We start from the raw sequence: 16,155 nt of genomic DNA on the forward strand, positions 1-16,155 counted from the left end.
TGACCCAGAGCGGCTGTTTGCCTCTCTGGTTTTCTGGTAGGCTTGCCTCAGCTCCTTCAGTTTCACGCGGCACTGCTTCGGGTCCCTGTTATGGCCTCTGTCCTTCATGCCCTGGGAGATTTTCACAAAGGTTTTGGCATTTCGAAAACTGGAACGGAGTTCTGATAGCACGGATTCCTCTCCCCAAACAGCGATCAGATCCCGTACCTCCCGTTCGGTCCATGCTGGAGCTCTTTTGCGATTCTGGGACTCCATCATGGTCACCTGTGCTGATGAGCTCTGCATGGTCACCTGCAGCTTGCCACGCTGGCCAAACAGGAAATGAGATTCAAAAGTTCACGGTTCTTTTCCTGTCTACCTGGCCAGTGCATCTGAGTTGAGAGTGCTGTCCAGAGCGGTCAGAATGGAGCACTCTGGGATAGCTCCCGGAGGCCAATACCATCGAATTGTGTCCACAGTACCCCAAATTCGAGCCGGGAACGTCGATTTAAGCGCTAATCCACTTGTCAGGGGTGGAGTAAGGAAATCGATTTTAAGAGCCCTTTAAGTCGAAATAAAGGGCTTCACTGTGTGGACGGGTGCAGGTTTAAATCGATTTAACGCTGCTAAATTCGACCTAAAGTCCTAGTGTAGACCAGGGCTTAATGCGTGTAATACATTGCATCTTGGTAGAGAACTAATGGAAGGCTCAGTTATGGAAAACTAGATGAGATGTTATTAGATGAAATAATATAAAATAGAGTGAAAATGCAAAGTAGAATTACAGCTAGCTAGAAACCGGAAATGTCATCTGCACACATCAAATTGTACTGAGGAACCAAGGTTTGTCAGACAACCCTGTAGTTCCCATGATCAAGGTCCCCACTGTTATATTGCTTAACTCCAGGTCCTGCAGCCTATACAATGGGATTGTGTGCTTTAGATGAGAGAAATGTGAAAACCACAATCTATGCAGCATTTCCAATAGGGTTACTATGTGTTGGGGGAGGCAGGGCAGGGCACTGGCTTATTATATGGATGAACTCAACAGAATATTTTTTCCAGTACAAAACTAAGGAAATAAAACAATGTTCAATCTTTCACAGTACCCATGTTTCTGACAGCTCAGACTCCAGCGATACAACTGCACACTGGCTAAAACCAGATACTCAGGTACACTATAAACTTCTCTCAGCTGCTTAGATCTCTTTCCTGGATGTAGCAAGAAAGAAATTGCTCAAGTTGAAAGAACACTTTTATGTGCTTAGGCTAAACAGGAGGTGAAAGTATGTAACAAACTAGTCATAATGCTAGTTAATAAATTGAGTATGCCTCTGGTGTCTCCTCCTGAATAGTGTTAAGTACAGTTAATGGACTGTGTTGATCTGTCGCAGGGGAGGGCAAACTATGGCCCGCGGGCCAGATCCGGCCCATCAGGGCTTTCAGTCTGGCCCACAGGATTCCCCGCCCTGTGGCGTAGTGGGGCTAAGGCAGGCTCCCTGCCTGCCCTGGCCCCAAGCTGCTCCCAGAAGCAGCCGGCACCACCTCCCTGTGGCTCCTGGGGCAGGGAGTGAGGGGCAGCAGCTCCCATTGGCTGGGAATGCAGAACCACGGCCAATGGCACTGCCCTCTGCAGCTCCCATTGGCTGGGAACACAGAACCGCAGCCAATGAGAGCTTCGGGGGTGGTATCCACAGGCAAGGGCAGCACGCGTTGGAGCCACCTGTCCCATCCCACCCCAGGAGCCACTGCCGGACATGCTAGCTGCTTCCAGGAGCAGCATGGGGCCAGGGCAGGCAGGGAGCCTGCCTTATCCCTGCTGTGCACTGCGGTCAGAACCCACACCCCGAACCCATCCTGCACCCCAACCCCCTGCCCTGAGCCCCCTGCCGCAGCCCTCCCACACTCCATATCCCCTCCTGTACCCCAAATGTCTGCCGAGCCCCCTCCCACACTTCACACCCCCCTCCTGCATCCCAACCCCGTGCCCTGAGCCCCCTGCTGCACCCCACATCCCTCCTGCACCCCAAAACCCTGCCCTGAGCTCCCTCCTGCACCCCGCACCCCTTCTGCACCCCAACCCCTTGCCCTGAGCCCCTTCCTGCACACCCCCTCTCACACCCCTCACTCCATCCCACACCCCAACCCCCTGCCCTAGCCCTAGATTCATGGCCCTGAATACAATTTCCCCACCCTTGGGCCAAAAAGTTTGCCCACTCCTGGTCTATCGCATGTCACTGAGCTGTACAATATTTCCAGGTGCAGTCCAAATCTATAATACAGAACAGTAAACAAAATTAGGGTCTTCCCATAACGTTCTGTAATTGTCATAATCTTCTGTACTAAGTTCTTCAGAATTTTGTTTTCCATTTCAAAAGAAAAACAATTTCTAGCTTTTCTGGTTACAAAGAAATATTTTTGCAATTTAAAAGAATAACCAGATCTAGGATTGTAGTATGCATCAATGGAATGCATCGGAGACAACTTTTTATTACAGAAGGTGGAGGAAGCGATGAGGGGAGAGGCAATTCTAGATTCTGACAAACAGGGAGGAACTGGTTGAGAAGTTGAAGGTGGAAGGCAATTTAGATGAAAGTGATCATGAAATGATAGAGTTCTTGAGTCTAGAAATGGTAGGAGGAAAGAGAGCAGAATAAAGACAATGGATTTCAAGAAGGCAGACATTAGCAAACTCAGAATTGGTAGTTAAGATCCTATGGGAAGCAAGGCAAAGGGAAAAAGAGTTCAGGAGCGTTGGCAGTTTTTAGAGAGACATTATTAAGGGCACAAAAGCAAACTAAGTGACCATTCTTGGCTTAAACAGGATATCTTCAATGATCTGAAACTCAAAAAAGAGTCATACAAAAGTGGAAACTAGGTCAAATTATGAGGGATAAATATAAAAAAACAGCACAGGCATGTAGAGACAAAATTAAAAAGGCCAAGGCAAAAATCAAGAGTAAACTAGCTAGGGACATAAAGGATAACAGGGAAACTTTTTACAATTACATGAGAAGCAAGAGAAGATTAAGGACAGGGTAGGCCCATCATTCAATTAGGAGGATGATAACAAAAAATAACAGCAATGGCTGAAGTGTTAAATGTCTTTTTTTGTGTCACTTTTCATCAAAAAAAGTTAGCAGTGATTGGATGACTAACGTAATGAACATCAGTGTAAATGGGGTAGGATCTGAGACTAAAGTAGGAAAAGAACAAGGTAAGAATTATTTAGACAAATTAGATGCGTTCAAGTCGTCAGGGCCTGATGAGATACATGCTAAAATACTTAAGGAATTGTCTGTAGAGATTTTTGAGCCATTAGCTATTATCTTAGAGAACTTGTGGAGGATGGGAGAGATCCCAAAGGACTTGAAAAGGGCAAATATAGTACCTATCTATGAAAAGGGGAATAAGGACAACCCAAGGAATTACAGGTCAATCAGCTTAACTTTGATACCCTGAAAGATAATGGTGCAAATAATAAAACAATCAATTTATAAGAACCTAGAAGAAAATAAGGTGATAAGTAGCAGTCAAAATAGATTTGTCAAGAACAAATCATGTCAAACCAACCTAATATCCTTCTTTGACAAGGTAACAAGCTTTGTGCGTGGGGGGAAACAGTGGATGTGATATATCTCAAGTTTAGTAAGGCTTTTGATACTGTCTCACATGACCTTCTCATAAACAAATTAGAGAAATGTAGCCTAGACGAACTTACTAAAGGTGGGTGAACAATTGGTTTGAAAACCATACTCAAAGAGTGGAAGCTGGAAGGGCATATTGAGTGGTGTCCCACTCAATATGGTGTCCCACAGGCATCTGTCCTGAGTCCAGTTTTATTCAGTATCCTCATAAATGATTTGGATAATGTCATAGAGAGTACACTTATAAATTTTGTAGATGATACCAAGCTGGGAGGGGTTGCAAGTGCTTTGGAGGACAGAATGAGAATTCAAAATGATCTTGACAGACGAGAAATGGTCTGAAATAAATAGCATGAAATTCAGTAAGGACACTGACATGTTCAGTAAGGACACTAACATTCAAGTTACTACACTTAGGAAGGAATAATCAATCGTGCATTACAAAATGGGAAATAACTGCCTATGAAGGAGTACTTCAGAAGGATCTGGGGTTTTTCTTCCAGTGCTTGCTTATGTCCAATCCTGTGTAGGTGTGTGCTTACCCCAAGCACTGCAGCCGGAAAGTTTTCCCTCAGTGGTATCCATTGGGTTGCCTCTAGTGCCCACTTGAGTCACGCCCTTATAGCGCCGATATATAGATCCCCGCCGCCTCTTCAGTTCCTTCTTACTACCCGTGACAGGCACTGGAACTTCTGCTCGTTCTTGCATTTTTCCTGCAAGTACCTTCCCTCATTGAACTTGTTTTGTAGAATGTAAATAGTTACCTTTTTAAAGTTGAGTTTTAGTTAGTTAATTAACTAGTTAGTAGTATAGTCAGTAGCAAAGCCTGCTTAGTGGGGCTAGTCCTTCCCCGGCACCAGGATATGCCTCAGTCCCCGGACTTCAAACCATGGGCGTTGTGCCATAAACTGATGCCGGTTAGTGACCCACACGTTAGCTGCCTTAAGTGCCTGGGGCAGGCCCATGTGCAGTAGTCCAAGTCATGTGGACTTGACACTGAGCACTTTGACTTCTGTGAGAAATGCCCTGGCGTCTCTGAGGGAAGCACAGCGCCATTCCGCCTCCCTGGCACCGAGGAAGGACTCCGCACCTACTGCCCAGGGCTCCCGGCACTGACATGCATCCCTGGCGCCGAAGAAGTCAACTACAGGACGGGACTCTTGGCACCGCTCTCCATCACCGGTGCTGACAAAGAAGCAGAGAAACACTGACTGGGGCGTTCTCCAGCTCCAAGGTCTATGGGCCATAGAGATGTCAATAGAGTGCGACCTATGCTGGGCCATTTGGAGACGCCAGCAGGGCATGCAGTACCATTGACTCCAGCCCCGGGAAGGGCACTGTTGATCCGGTACCATTGGGCTCTCCCAGGATTCACTAGCCCTGATACTACCATCTTCACCGGAGACGTTTGAGGCAGCGAGGGACTGACTATCCCTCCCGGTGCCGCCCTCCCCAGCCATTCGAGAACTGACAGTGGTAGCAATGGAAACGAGGACCAATGTGACACCGAGGCAGGTACTGTCAAAGGGCAAGTCAGACATGTTGGCACAGCACCAATCTCCTCTCTTCCAGCACCATTCTCCAACACCGGTTGGCAGTGTTCCGTCTAATTTTTCCCACCCATGTTCGGAATTAATTTTGTTGTATACACCAATATGGAGGTGATATCTCCATATTGGTGTATACAACAAAATTCATGTGGTGCGGGTAGGGCTGAGGGATTTGAAATGTGGAAGGGGGCTCAGGGCTGGGGCAGAGGGTTGGGGTGCAGGGGTGTGAGGGCTCTGGCTGGGGGTGTGGGCTCTAGGGTAGGGCCAGGGATGAGGGGCTCAGGGCTGGGGGAGAGGGTTGGAGTGCAGGGCTGTGAGGGCTCCAGCTTGGGGTGCGGGGGTTGGGTTGAGGGGTTTGGGGTGCAGGCTGCTCCAGGGCTACGGTGGGGAGAGAGGACTCCCCCCAGATCTCTCTCCCTGCAGCAGCACCTGGGCTGGGGGGAAGAGGCGCCTCTCCCCGCCATGGCTGCTGCGGGGCTGGGGCTGCAGCATAGGTACCCCTTCCCCAGTCCCAGCAGGTCTGGGCTGGGTCTGGGCCGCGCCGCCTGGGCCACACCATGCCTAGGGCCAGGCTGGGCCACTTCGGCTGCACTTGGGTCCAGGCTGGGCCGCGCCACCCCGGCTACAGCAGGTCTGGGCCGCAGCAGAATTGGGGCTGGCAGAGCAGCGCCCCGGCCATGGCAGGTTGGAAGCCTGCACACCGCTAAATAGGCTGTTGCGCAACCACACTGTTTACAGAAAATTTAGCCAGTTGGTACCACTCTGCCCTGGTCCCCAGGAAGTGACTCCTCAGTCTCTAATTCTGAAGTGGAGTCCTATGCCTCACGCAGGAGCGGACACCACTCCAATGGCAATACTCTATGGCTAACATGACCCAGGGCATGCTGCCGACGGCCTGGCCACCAGCACAATGGCAAATGCCACTGCAGTGGCCATTCTGGAATCCCTGGGCTTTCCATCCACTTCAGGGCCCCCAATCCAGAAGGTCCTATTCCGTTGTATCGGAGTCAAGAGCTCCCCCACCATTCCCTTCAGAACAGGGATTGATCCCCCATGCTGAGCTTGGTACCAACCTGCAGGACCCACCCCCACGGGACCCATTCAGGGCAGAGGGAGAAGAACACAGACCTGTGCCTGTACAGGCTTCTTCTTCCTCCTCTCCTGAATAGGCAGTGGCAGGAACAACTGTCGTGCCCTCCCAGGACAATTACAGGGTGCACCAGGAGCGCCTGAGGAGGGTAGCCCAGAACCTGGGTATCCAGATGGAGGAGATTTCCAAATCCTCCCATGCCCTAGTGCAGTGTTTCCCAAACCTGGGACGCCGCTTGTTCAGGGAAAGCCCCTGGCGCACCGGGCCAGTTTGTTTACCTGCTGCGTCCACAGGTTCGGCTGATCGCAGCTCACTGCGAACCGCGGCCATTGGGAGCCGTGATCAGCCGAACCTGCGGACACGGGAGGTAAACAAACCAGCCCGGCCTGCCAGGGGATTTCCCTGAACAAGCGGTGTCCCAAGTTTGGGAAACACTGCTCTAGTGGATATTTTAGCAGCTTCAAGGCCATCGACGATGGCCATGCCATTGAATGATGATGCCATTCTGGAGCCTATAAAGCTCTATGACAGACTCCTGCATCCCTCCAACCTACTGCAACGAGGATGGAGAAGACTTTGTCCCTCCCAAAAGGTATGAATTTTTGTATACATGTCCCCCAGTGGGCTCGCTGGTTGTTTCAGCAGCAAACAAAAGGAAGAGGCAGGGTCAACAACGACTGACTCCCACTTTTTGGCAGAAAGGTCTACTCAACAGGGAATCTCCAGCTCAGGATCGCTAAACATCAAGCATTCCTGGGCTGGTATGATTTCAACTCCTGGAGTGCAATAGCGAAATTCAGGGAGCTTTTGCCACCGGAGTCCAAGGGTGAGTTCTTGGCCCTAGTTGAGAAGGAGAAATCAATGGCTAAGGCATCCCTCCAGCAGACTCTGCAGCCCGTTCCGTGGCTTCAGCAGTGACCATGAGGTGAAGCTCGTGGTTTCAGTCTTTGAGGTTGTCCTATGAAGTTCAGCAGACAATTCAGAACCTTCCATTTGAAGGCAAATCGCTTTTCTTGGAGCAGACAGACTCGAAGCTGCATAGCTTAAAGGACTCTGGAGCCAACCTTAAATCCCTGGGGCTGCATACACCAGCCCCCGCCAGGAAGCATTACAAGCCCCAAGGCCCAACCAATGGCTTGCTTCTGTTCACCACAGCAGAGACAGGGTACAGCAGGAGAAGGAACAGAGAATACTAGAGGAGGCCTCTGTCCCAAACCTCGTCTGCCCCAGTGCCTGCCCCACCCCCACGCCCAAGACACTCGGCAAGGTCTAAGCAGGCCTTTTGATTGGATGCTCGGGGATGACTTACCAGGATGTGGTATGGATTCAATTTCTCTGGAGTTTGTGGTCTGGTTATCCCACCTCTATCGGGTGTGGGCCCTCATTACCTCAGATCGCTGGGTACTATGCATGATAGCTCAATTCACTTGTTCCCCTTTTTCCCACCCTCCCTCCCCATCTCTTTTCAGGGACCCTTCTCATGAGAAACTTCTAGCCCAGAAGGTGCAGTCGCTCCTAAGGGCAGGAGCAGTGAAAGAGGTTCTGCCAGAATTAAGAGGCCAGGGGTTCTGCTCCCATTACTTCCTAATCCCAAAAGCCAACGGCAACCTCACACTGATCTTGGATCTCCAAAACCTCAACAGATTCATGAAGAAACTAAAGTTTCGCATAGCCTCCTTGGCCAGCATTATCCCTTCTCTGGATCCAGGGGACTGGTTTGTTGCTCTCCACTTGAAGGACGAGTATTTCCGTATTGCTATCTTTTGGGGACATAGAAGGTTCCTACGGTTCATTGAAAACCACAGGGACTACCAATTTACAGTACTCCCATTTGGCCTGCCAGCAGCTCCTCTTGTATTCACGAAGTGCATGGCAGTCACAACCTTTCTCAAGAGACAAGGAGTTCAGGTCTACTCCTACCTAGACGACTGGCTGATCAGAGGTCGATCCAAGGCCCAGGTGGAGGCAAATGTAAAGTTAATACAGTAAACTTTCCAGGACCTGGGGCTGTTGATAAACATGCAGAAATCCATCCTTTCCCTGATTCAAAGGATAGAATTAATCAGGGCTGTCCTTGACTTGACCTAGGCCAGAGCCTTTCTCCCAGAAAACCAGTTCAGAGCTCTAGGGGCACTCATAGAGAGCCTGAGGAGTCACCCCATCACCACAGCAAGAAACTGCTCAAAGCTTTTGGGGCATATGGCATCATGCCTCTCCAATCTTGGCCAGCATCAGTATACATACCAGGTCGACACCGTCTGGACAAGGTGATCTCACTTCCCCCCATTGGTTGAGTTCAGGATCCTGACGCAGGTAAGAAAGGTAAGCAGCAGGATACGGACCCTGGACTTCAGGAAAGCAGACTTCGACTTCCTCAGGGAACAGATGGCCAGGATCCCCTGGGGGACTAACTTGAAGGGGAAAGGAGTCCAGGAGAGCTGGCTGTATTTCAAGGAATCCCCGTTGAGGTTACAGGGACAAACCATCCCAATGAGTCGAAAGAATAGTAAATATGGCAGGCGACCAGCTTGGCTTAACGGTGAAATCCTAGCGGATCTTAAACATAAAAAAGAAGCTTACAAGAAGTGGAAGGTTGGACATATGACCAGGGAAGAGTATAAAAATATTGCTCGGGCATGTAGGAATGATATCAGGAGGGCCAAATCGCACCTGGAGCTGCAGCTAGCCAGAGATGTCAAGAGTAACAAGAAGGGTTTCTTCAGGTATGTTGGCAACAAGAAGAAAGCCAAGGAATGTGTGGGCCCCTTACTGAATGAGGGAGGCAACCTAGTGACAGAGGATGTGGAAAAAGCTAATGTACTCAATGCTTTTTTTGCCTCTGTTTTCACTAACAAGGTCAGCTCCCAGACTGCTGCGCTGGGCATCACAAAATGGGGAAGAGATGGCCAGCCCTCTGTGGAGATAGAGGTGGTTAGGGACTATTTAGAAAAGCTGGACATGCACAAGTCCATGGGGCCGGACGAGTTGCATCCGAGAGTGCTGAAGGAATTGGCGGCTGTGATTGCAGAGCCATTGGCCATTATCTTTGAAAACTCGTGGCGAACCGGGGAAGTCCCGGATGACTGGAAAAAGGCTAATGTAGTGCCAATCTTTAAAAAAGGGAAGAAGGAGGATCCTGGGAACTACAGGCCAGTCAGCCTCACCTCAGTCCCTGGAAAAATCATGGAGCAGGTCCTCAAAGAATCAATCCTGAAGCACTTGCATGAGAGGAAAGTGATCAGGAACAGCCAGCATGGATTCACCAAGGGAAGGTCATGCCTGACTAATCTAATTGCCTTTTATGATGAGATTACTGGTTCTGTGGATGAAGGGAAAGCAGTGGATGTATTGTTTCTTGACTTCAGCAAAGCTTTTGACACGGTCTCCCACAGTATTCTTGTCAGCAAGTTAAGGAAGTATGGGCTGGATGAATGCACTATAAGGTGGGTAGAAAGCTGGCTAGATTGACGGGCTCAACAGGTAGTGATCAATGGCTCCATGTCTAGTTGGCAGCCGGTATCAAGTGGAGTACCCCAAGGGTCGGTCCTGGGGCCAGTTTTGTTCAATATCTTCATAAATGATCTGGAGGATGGTGTGGATTGCACTCTCAGCAAATTTGCGGATGATACTAAACTGAGAGGAGTGGTAGATACGCTGGAGGGGAGGGATAGGATACAGAAGGATCTAGACAAATTGGAGGATTGGGCCAAAAGAAATCTGATGAGGTTCAATAAGGATAAGTGCAGGGTCCTGCACTTAGGACGGAAGAACCCAATGCACCGCTACAGACTAGGGACCGAATGGCTAGGCAGCAGTTCTGCGGAAAAGGACCTAGGGGTGACAGTGGACGAGAAGCTGGATATGAGTCAGCAGTGTGCCCTTGTTGCCAAGAAGGCCAATGGCATTTTGGGATGTATAAGTAGGGGCATAGCGAGCAGATCGAGGGACGTGATCGTTCCCCTCTATTCAACATTGGTGAGGCTTCATCTGGAGTACTGTGTCCAGTTTTGGGCCCCACACTTCAAGAAGGATGTGGAGAAATTGGAGAGAGTCCAGCGAAGGGCAACAAAAATGATTAGGGGACTGGAACGCATGAGTTATGAGGAGAGGCTGAGGGAGCTGGGATTGTTTAGCCTGCAGAAGAGAAGAATGAGGGGGGATTTGATAGCTGCTTTCAACTACCTGAAAGGGGGTTCCAAAGAGGATGGCTCTAGACTATTCTCAATGGTAGCAGATGACAGAACGAGGAGTAATGGTCTCAAGTTGCAGTGGGGGAGGTTTAGATTGGATATTAGGAAAAACTTTTTCACTAAGAGGGTGGTGAAACACTGGAATGCGTTACCTAGGGAGGTTGTAGAATCTCCTTCCTTAGAGGTTTTTAAGGTCAGGCTTGACAAAGCCCTAGCTGGGATGATTTAACTGGGAATTGGTCCTGCTTCGAGCAGGGGGTTGGACTAGATGACCTTCTGGGGTCCCTTCCAACCCTGATATTCTATGATTCTATGATTCTATGATCAGTGATTTCCACCCTGCTTTGGTGGCTGGACACAGGAACAATATGCTCAGGAGTCCCATTCTTGAGATCCCAACCATCAATGTCTTTCATGACAGATGTATCAGGGGACCCTCAGAACTCAAGGCCTCTGGGCCCCAGAGGAGCTCTCTTTACACATCAATGTGAGGAAACTGAAGGTGGTACGCCTAGCATGCCAGGTGTTCCAACCCCACCTGGAGGGCAACTGCATGTCAGTCCTCACAGACAACACAATAGCAATGTTTTACATAAACAAGCAGGGTAGAGCGCGCTCCTTTCCCCTGTGCCAGGAGACACTTCACCTGTGGGAATTCTGTATAGCCCATTCGATCCACCTTGAAGCCTCCTATCTCCTAGGGTCACAGAATGAGTTAGCAGATCACCTCAAGAAAACCTTTTCCAGCCATCACAAGTGGTCCATTTACTGCCCAGACATGAACACTGTTTTCCAGAGGTGGGGAACTCCCCAGGTAGACCTGTTCATGATTAAGTACAACAGAAAGTGTCTTCAGTTCTGCTCCTTCCTAGGCCACAGGTCAGGGTGACTCACAGACTCCTTTCTCCTCCCTAGGATAGACCGACCCTTCTATGCATTCCCTCTCATCCCTCTCATACACAGGGTGCTGCTGAAGGTCACAGGGACAGGACACATCTTACCTTTATAGCCCCAGCCTGGCTGTGTCAGCAGTGGTTCATCACCCTCCTAGATCTCTCGGTGGACACACTAATCAGCCTGCCCCTGTTTCCGGACTTGATCTCTCAGAATCACAGCCTTCTACATCAAGGCATGGCATGGAAGCTCCATGGCTGAACCCAGCAGAACTGGCTTGATCCATGCCAATTCACGAGGTGCTTTTAGGGAGCAGAAAGCCATCTACTAGAGCCACTTACCTGACAAAATGGAAGAAATTCTCTATTTGGTCAGCACAAAAGGGTGTTTCACCTACCAAGTCATCACTGCCCTTCATTTTAGAGTACATACTCCATTTAAAGCAGCAAGGCCTAACTGTGTCATCCATAAGGGTCGATCTAGCTGCAATCTGAGCCTTTCACCCATGGGTGAACGACTGGCCAGTCTTCTCAAACTCAGTCTGTGGCCAGTTCCTTAAGGGGCTGGAATGGCTGTACCCCCAGGTATACCAGCCAGCAGCACCCTGGGACCTCAATTTTGTGCTGGCAAGGCTAACAGGACCCCCGTTCAAACCACTGACAACATGCTGTCTGCTCTACCTCTCTTGGAAGGTGGCCTTCCTAATCATCATTACTTCTGCCAGAAGAGTCTCAGAAATCCGAGCTCTTACCTCTGAGCCACCGTACACGATCTTCTTCAAGGACAAGGTACAGCTGCAGCCACACCTATCCTTCCTGCCAAAGGTGGTCTTATAATTCTATAGTAACTAGGATAGCTCTCTGCCAGTCTTCTATCCTAAGTCACTGTCATAACCATACAGCTATGGGTAGCTTAGAATTCCTCCTTACCTGTAAGGGGTTTAGAAGCTCAAATAACCTGCTTGGCACCTGACCAAAAGGACCAATGGGGAAAGATAATACTTTCAAATCTTGAGGGGGGAAGGTTTTGTTTGGGGTGTTCTCTTGGGAAGCGGAGAAGCATCAGGTCAGAAAACTCCTCCTATAAACCATCCTAAAAGTCTCTCTTATTACAAAAATTGTAAGTAAAAGCCAGGCAGGGCGTGTTAGATTATCTTTTGTTTTGCCTGTGAATTTTTCCTTTGCTGGAGGGAGGTTTATTCCTGTTTTTTGTAACTTTGAAACTAAGCCTGGAGGAAGTTCTGCTGTGTTTTTGAATCTTTTGTTACCCGGTAAAGTTATTTTCCATCCTGATTTTACAGAGGTGATTTTTACCTTTTTTTAAAATAAAATTTTTCTTTTAAGAACCTGACTGATTTCTCTATTGTCCTAAGACCCAGGGGTTTGGGTCTGTGATCCCTTTGTAACCGATTGGTTAGGATATTATTCTCAAGCCTCCCCAGGAAATGGGAGTTTAAGAACTTGGCGGGGGAGGGGGGGCAGGAGGATATTTTGGGGGAATAGGAACTCCAAGTGGTCCTTTCCCTGATTCTTTGTTAAATCACTTGGTGGTGGCAGCGTACCCTCCAAGGACAAAGAATTTGTGCCTTGGGGAAGTTTTAACCTAAGCTGGTAGAAATAAGCATAGGGGGTCTTTCATGCTGGTCCCCACGTCTGTAACCTAGAGTTCAGAGTGGGGAGGGAACCCTGACTATAGTAACTAGGGTAGCTTTCTGCCAGTCTTCTATCCTAAGCCACACACTAACAGGGAGGAACAGAGACTCCACTCATTGGATGTTAGGCAAGCGCTAGCCTTTTATATAGAAAGGACTGAACCCTTTCAGAAGTCCACCCATCTGTTCATAGCCATTGCGGACAGAATGAAAGGCCGTCCAGTCTCGGCCCAGAGAATCTCATCATGGATCACTTACTGTATCCACACATGCTACAACCTAGTGAAGGTCCTAGATCCTCCATTGACAGTCCATTCTATAAGAGCTCAAGCATTGGTGGCAGTGTTTGTGGCAGAAGTTCCAATTCAGGACATCTGTAGAGCAGCAACATGGTCATCAGTCCACATTTTCACATCACAGTACACCATCACCCAGCAAGCTAGAGACGACATGAATTTCAGCCAAGCAGTTTTACAGTCAGCGTGCCAATGAACTCTGAACCTTCCACCTGCACAGCTGTTTGGGAGTCACCTACATTGGAATGAACATGAGCAAGCACTCGAAGAAGAAAAAATGGTTACTAATTTTCCATAACTGTTGTTCTTTGAGATGTGTTCCTCACGTCCATTACAACCCCCTGTCTCCTGCCTTCCCTTCTGTCGTAGTTAGCCCACAAAAAGGAACTGAACGGGTGGCAGGGCCCTATATACTGGTGCTATGAAAGCGCGACTCAAGGGGACACCAGAGCCAACTCAACAGATACCATTGAGGGAAAACTTTCTGGTGGCAGTGCTCGGGGCGAGCACACACCTACATTGGAATGGACCTGAGCAACACATCTTGAAGAACAACAGTTATGGAAGGTTAGTAACAATTTTTTTATAGTGGATCACAAACTAAATGTGAATCAACAGTGTAATACTGTTGCAAAAAAAAGCTAACATCATTCTGGGATGTATTAGTGGGAACATTGTAAGAAAGACGTGAGAAGTAATTCTTCCACTCACTCTATTCAACACAGATAAGGCCTCAACTGGAGTACTGTGCCCAGTTCTGGGCACTACACTTTGGGAAATATGTGGACAGACAGGATAAAATCCAGAGAAGAGCAACAAAAATGATTAAAGATGTAGAAAACATGATCACAAGGAAAGATTGGAAAAAATTGGGTTTGTTTAGTCTGGAGAAGAGAAGACTAAGTGTGGATGTGATAATAGTCTTCAAGTACACAAAAGGTTGTTATAAAGAGGAAGGTAATAAATTGTTCAGCTTAACCACTGAGGACAGCACAAGAAACAATGGGCTTAAATTGCAGAAAGGAAGATTTATGTGAGACATTAGGAAAAGCTTCCTAACTGTAAGGATAGTTAAGCACTGAAACAAATTACCTCAAGAGGCTGTGGAATCTGTGTCATTGTCTCAGAACAGGTTAGACAAACACCTGTCAGGGATGGTCTTGATAGTACTTAGTTCTGCCTCAGTGCAGGGGACTGGACTAAATGACCTATCAAGGTTCCTTCCAGTCCTACATTTCTATGATTCTATGACACCAGCATTCAGCATGAGAATTCATGGTGCCTACATATGAGCTGATGAGTCAGTCATCATTCCCTAATGCTAAGTGCTCGTGTCTCAGATGATGCACTCCCTTCCAGAACACATGCACCAGTCATGACTCTAGCACTAAGTGATGTTAACACAGTTCTGTTCCTACCCTCAATAGTAGCTATTCTGGGGGGCAGCATTTGCTATTATAGTGCCAGTTCAGCAAAGCACTTTGCATTGAAGGCGATGGGACTTAAGTGCATATTTAACTGAATTGATTTGCTGAGTAGAGATGGATTTAAGTGCATACCTAACCATTCTTTTGAATCAGGGTTTATGCCCTTGGCATGAAGGATTAGTGTTCAGTACTTCAGATGTTCAATCCCCTCCTACTGGGCAAAATTGTTTTTTACCTTTAAGTCTTTTGTGTGGGAGTTATTTTTTTATTAGTAATTTTCAGCTAACACTAATAGTTTCCATTTATTGTAGCTTTCTGTTTTAACATAATACAAACAATAAAAGGAAAGCTATAAAACAGAAATCTATATACCAAAAGTGGCCTGCCCCTAAAATCCTTTAAAAACAAATACACACAGGCTTTCTGGATGACTGGGCTGATTGATTCTATGATTTCATTTGGATTATTCTAACTTTTGGGTTGTTTTGATGATGTTTGGTTAAAACTAAAGCTTCTCCACCCCTCTTTGCTCCATTTCTAAAGAAACCAAGCAATGTATGCTGTGTACTATAAATTACACCACTATTGCTGTGTAATACCATGACTATTTTAACTCTGATTTAATCAGATTTATTTCTTATCAGAGATTAATCCACCTCTTCTTTTATGTGGGAATTTATTTGGCATTTCTGTCTTTTGTACCCTGCAGGCCTCCTCAAAAAATTACCATCTTTAACCTTAGTCTAAGAGTTATCCACTTACAAATTATAAATCCAGATGTCCAAATATTTAGGTCAAAATTTTCCAGTTGTGGGTGTGAAGAGTTAATATTTACCTGTTAAAACCAGCTGAATAAAAATTTAAAACAGATTCGAGACCAGAGGTTCTTAACCTTTACTGCAGCCTACACCCGTTTAGTTCTCAAAATATGTTTTCGCACCCCTTATCAAAAATCAAAATATGTACTCGCATCCCTTATCAAAAATCATTGAAGTAGGTCAGTTCTTTAAAATTAGATATATTTTTGTTTGTATATTACAGTAATCATTAAAAAATGTATAATGTTAATAAATACATAGGTTTGATGAAACAAAGTAGTTGTACTTACGTGCCTGTGCTTAATTTGTGTTTTCGATGATTTACCTTCTAAAAAAATCTGGCAAGTCTCACGCCCCCAGAAAGGACATCTCGCACCCCAGGGGATGCATGCACCCCAGGTTAAGAACCACTGTTCTAGACTTACCAGCAAATACTGATTTATACAAAAATAAACTGGATTTTTCCTGACACTTTCAAACTCTTCATTCCCTCTGCTCCACCTCCAACCATCAGGTGAGCATTGTGCATGTTTATCCTAACGAGTGACACAAGACTGGTGGGCTGTGCGGAGTAGCCAGCTGAAAGCAGTGTGAAAAATCTTCCCCCAAACCT

The 16,155-nt window shown here is 47.4% G+C and overlaps 1 protein-coding gene across 1 annotated transcript in view; it reads left to right on the top strand.

Annotated features, from left to right (window-relative positions):
- Window positions 1–16,155, top strand: part of AGBL3 (AGBL carboxypeptidase 3) — a 68,725-nt gene that overhangs the window by 34,121 nt on the left and 18,449 nt on the right. The window contains exon 12 of the mRNA XM_073330928.1: window positions 1,086–1,152. Within this exon, the coding sequence (XP_073187029.1) occupies window positions 1,086–1,152 (67 nt within the window). The remainder of the gene's footprint in view (window positions 1–1,085; window positions 1,153–16,155) is intronic.

This window comes from Lepidochelys kempii, chromosome 1, assembly GCF_965140285.1.
Source record: "Lepidochelys kempii isolate rLepKem1 chromosome 1, rLepKem1.hap1, whole genome shotgun sequence".
Taxonomy (NCBI): Eukaryota; Metazoa; Chordata; order Testudines; family Cheloniidae; genus Lepidochelys; species Lepidochelys kempii.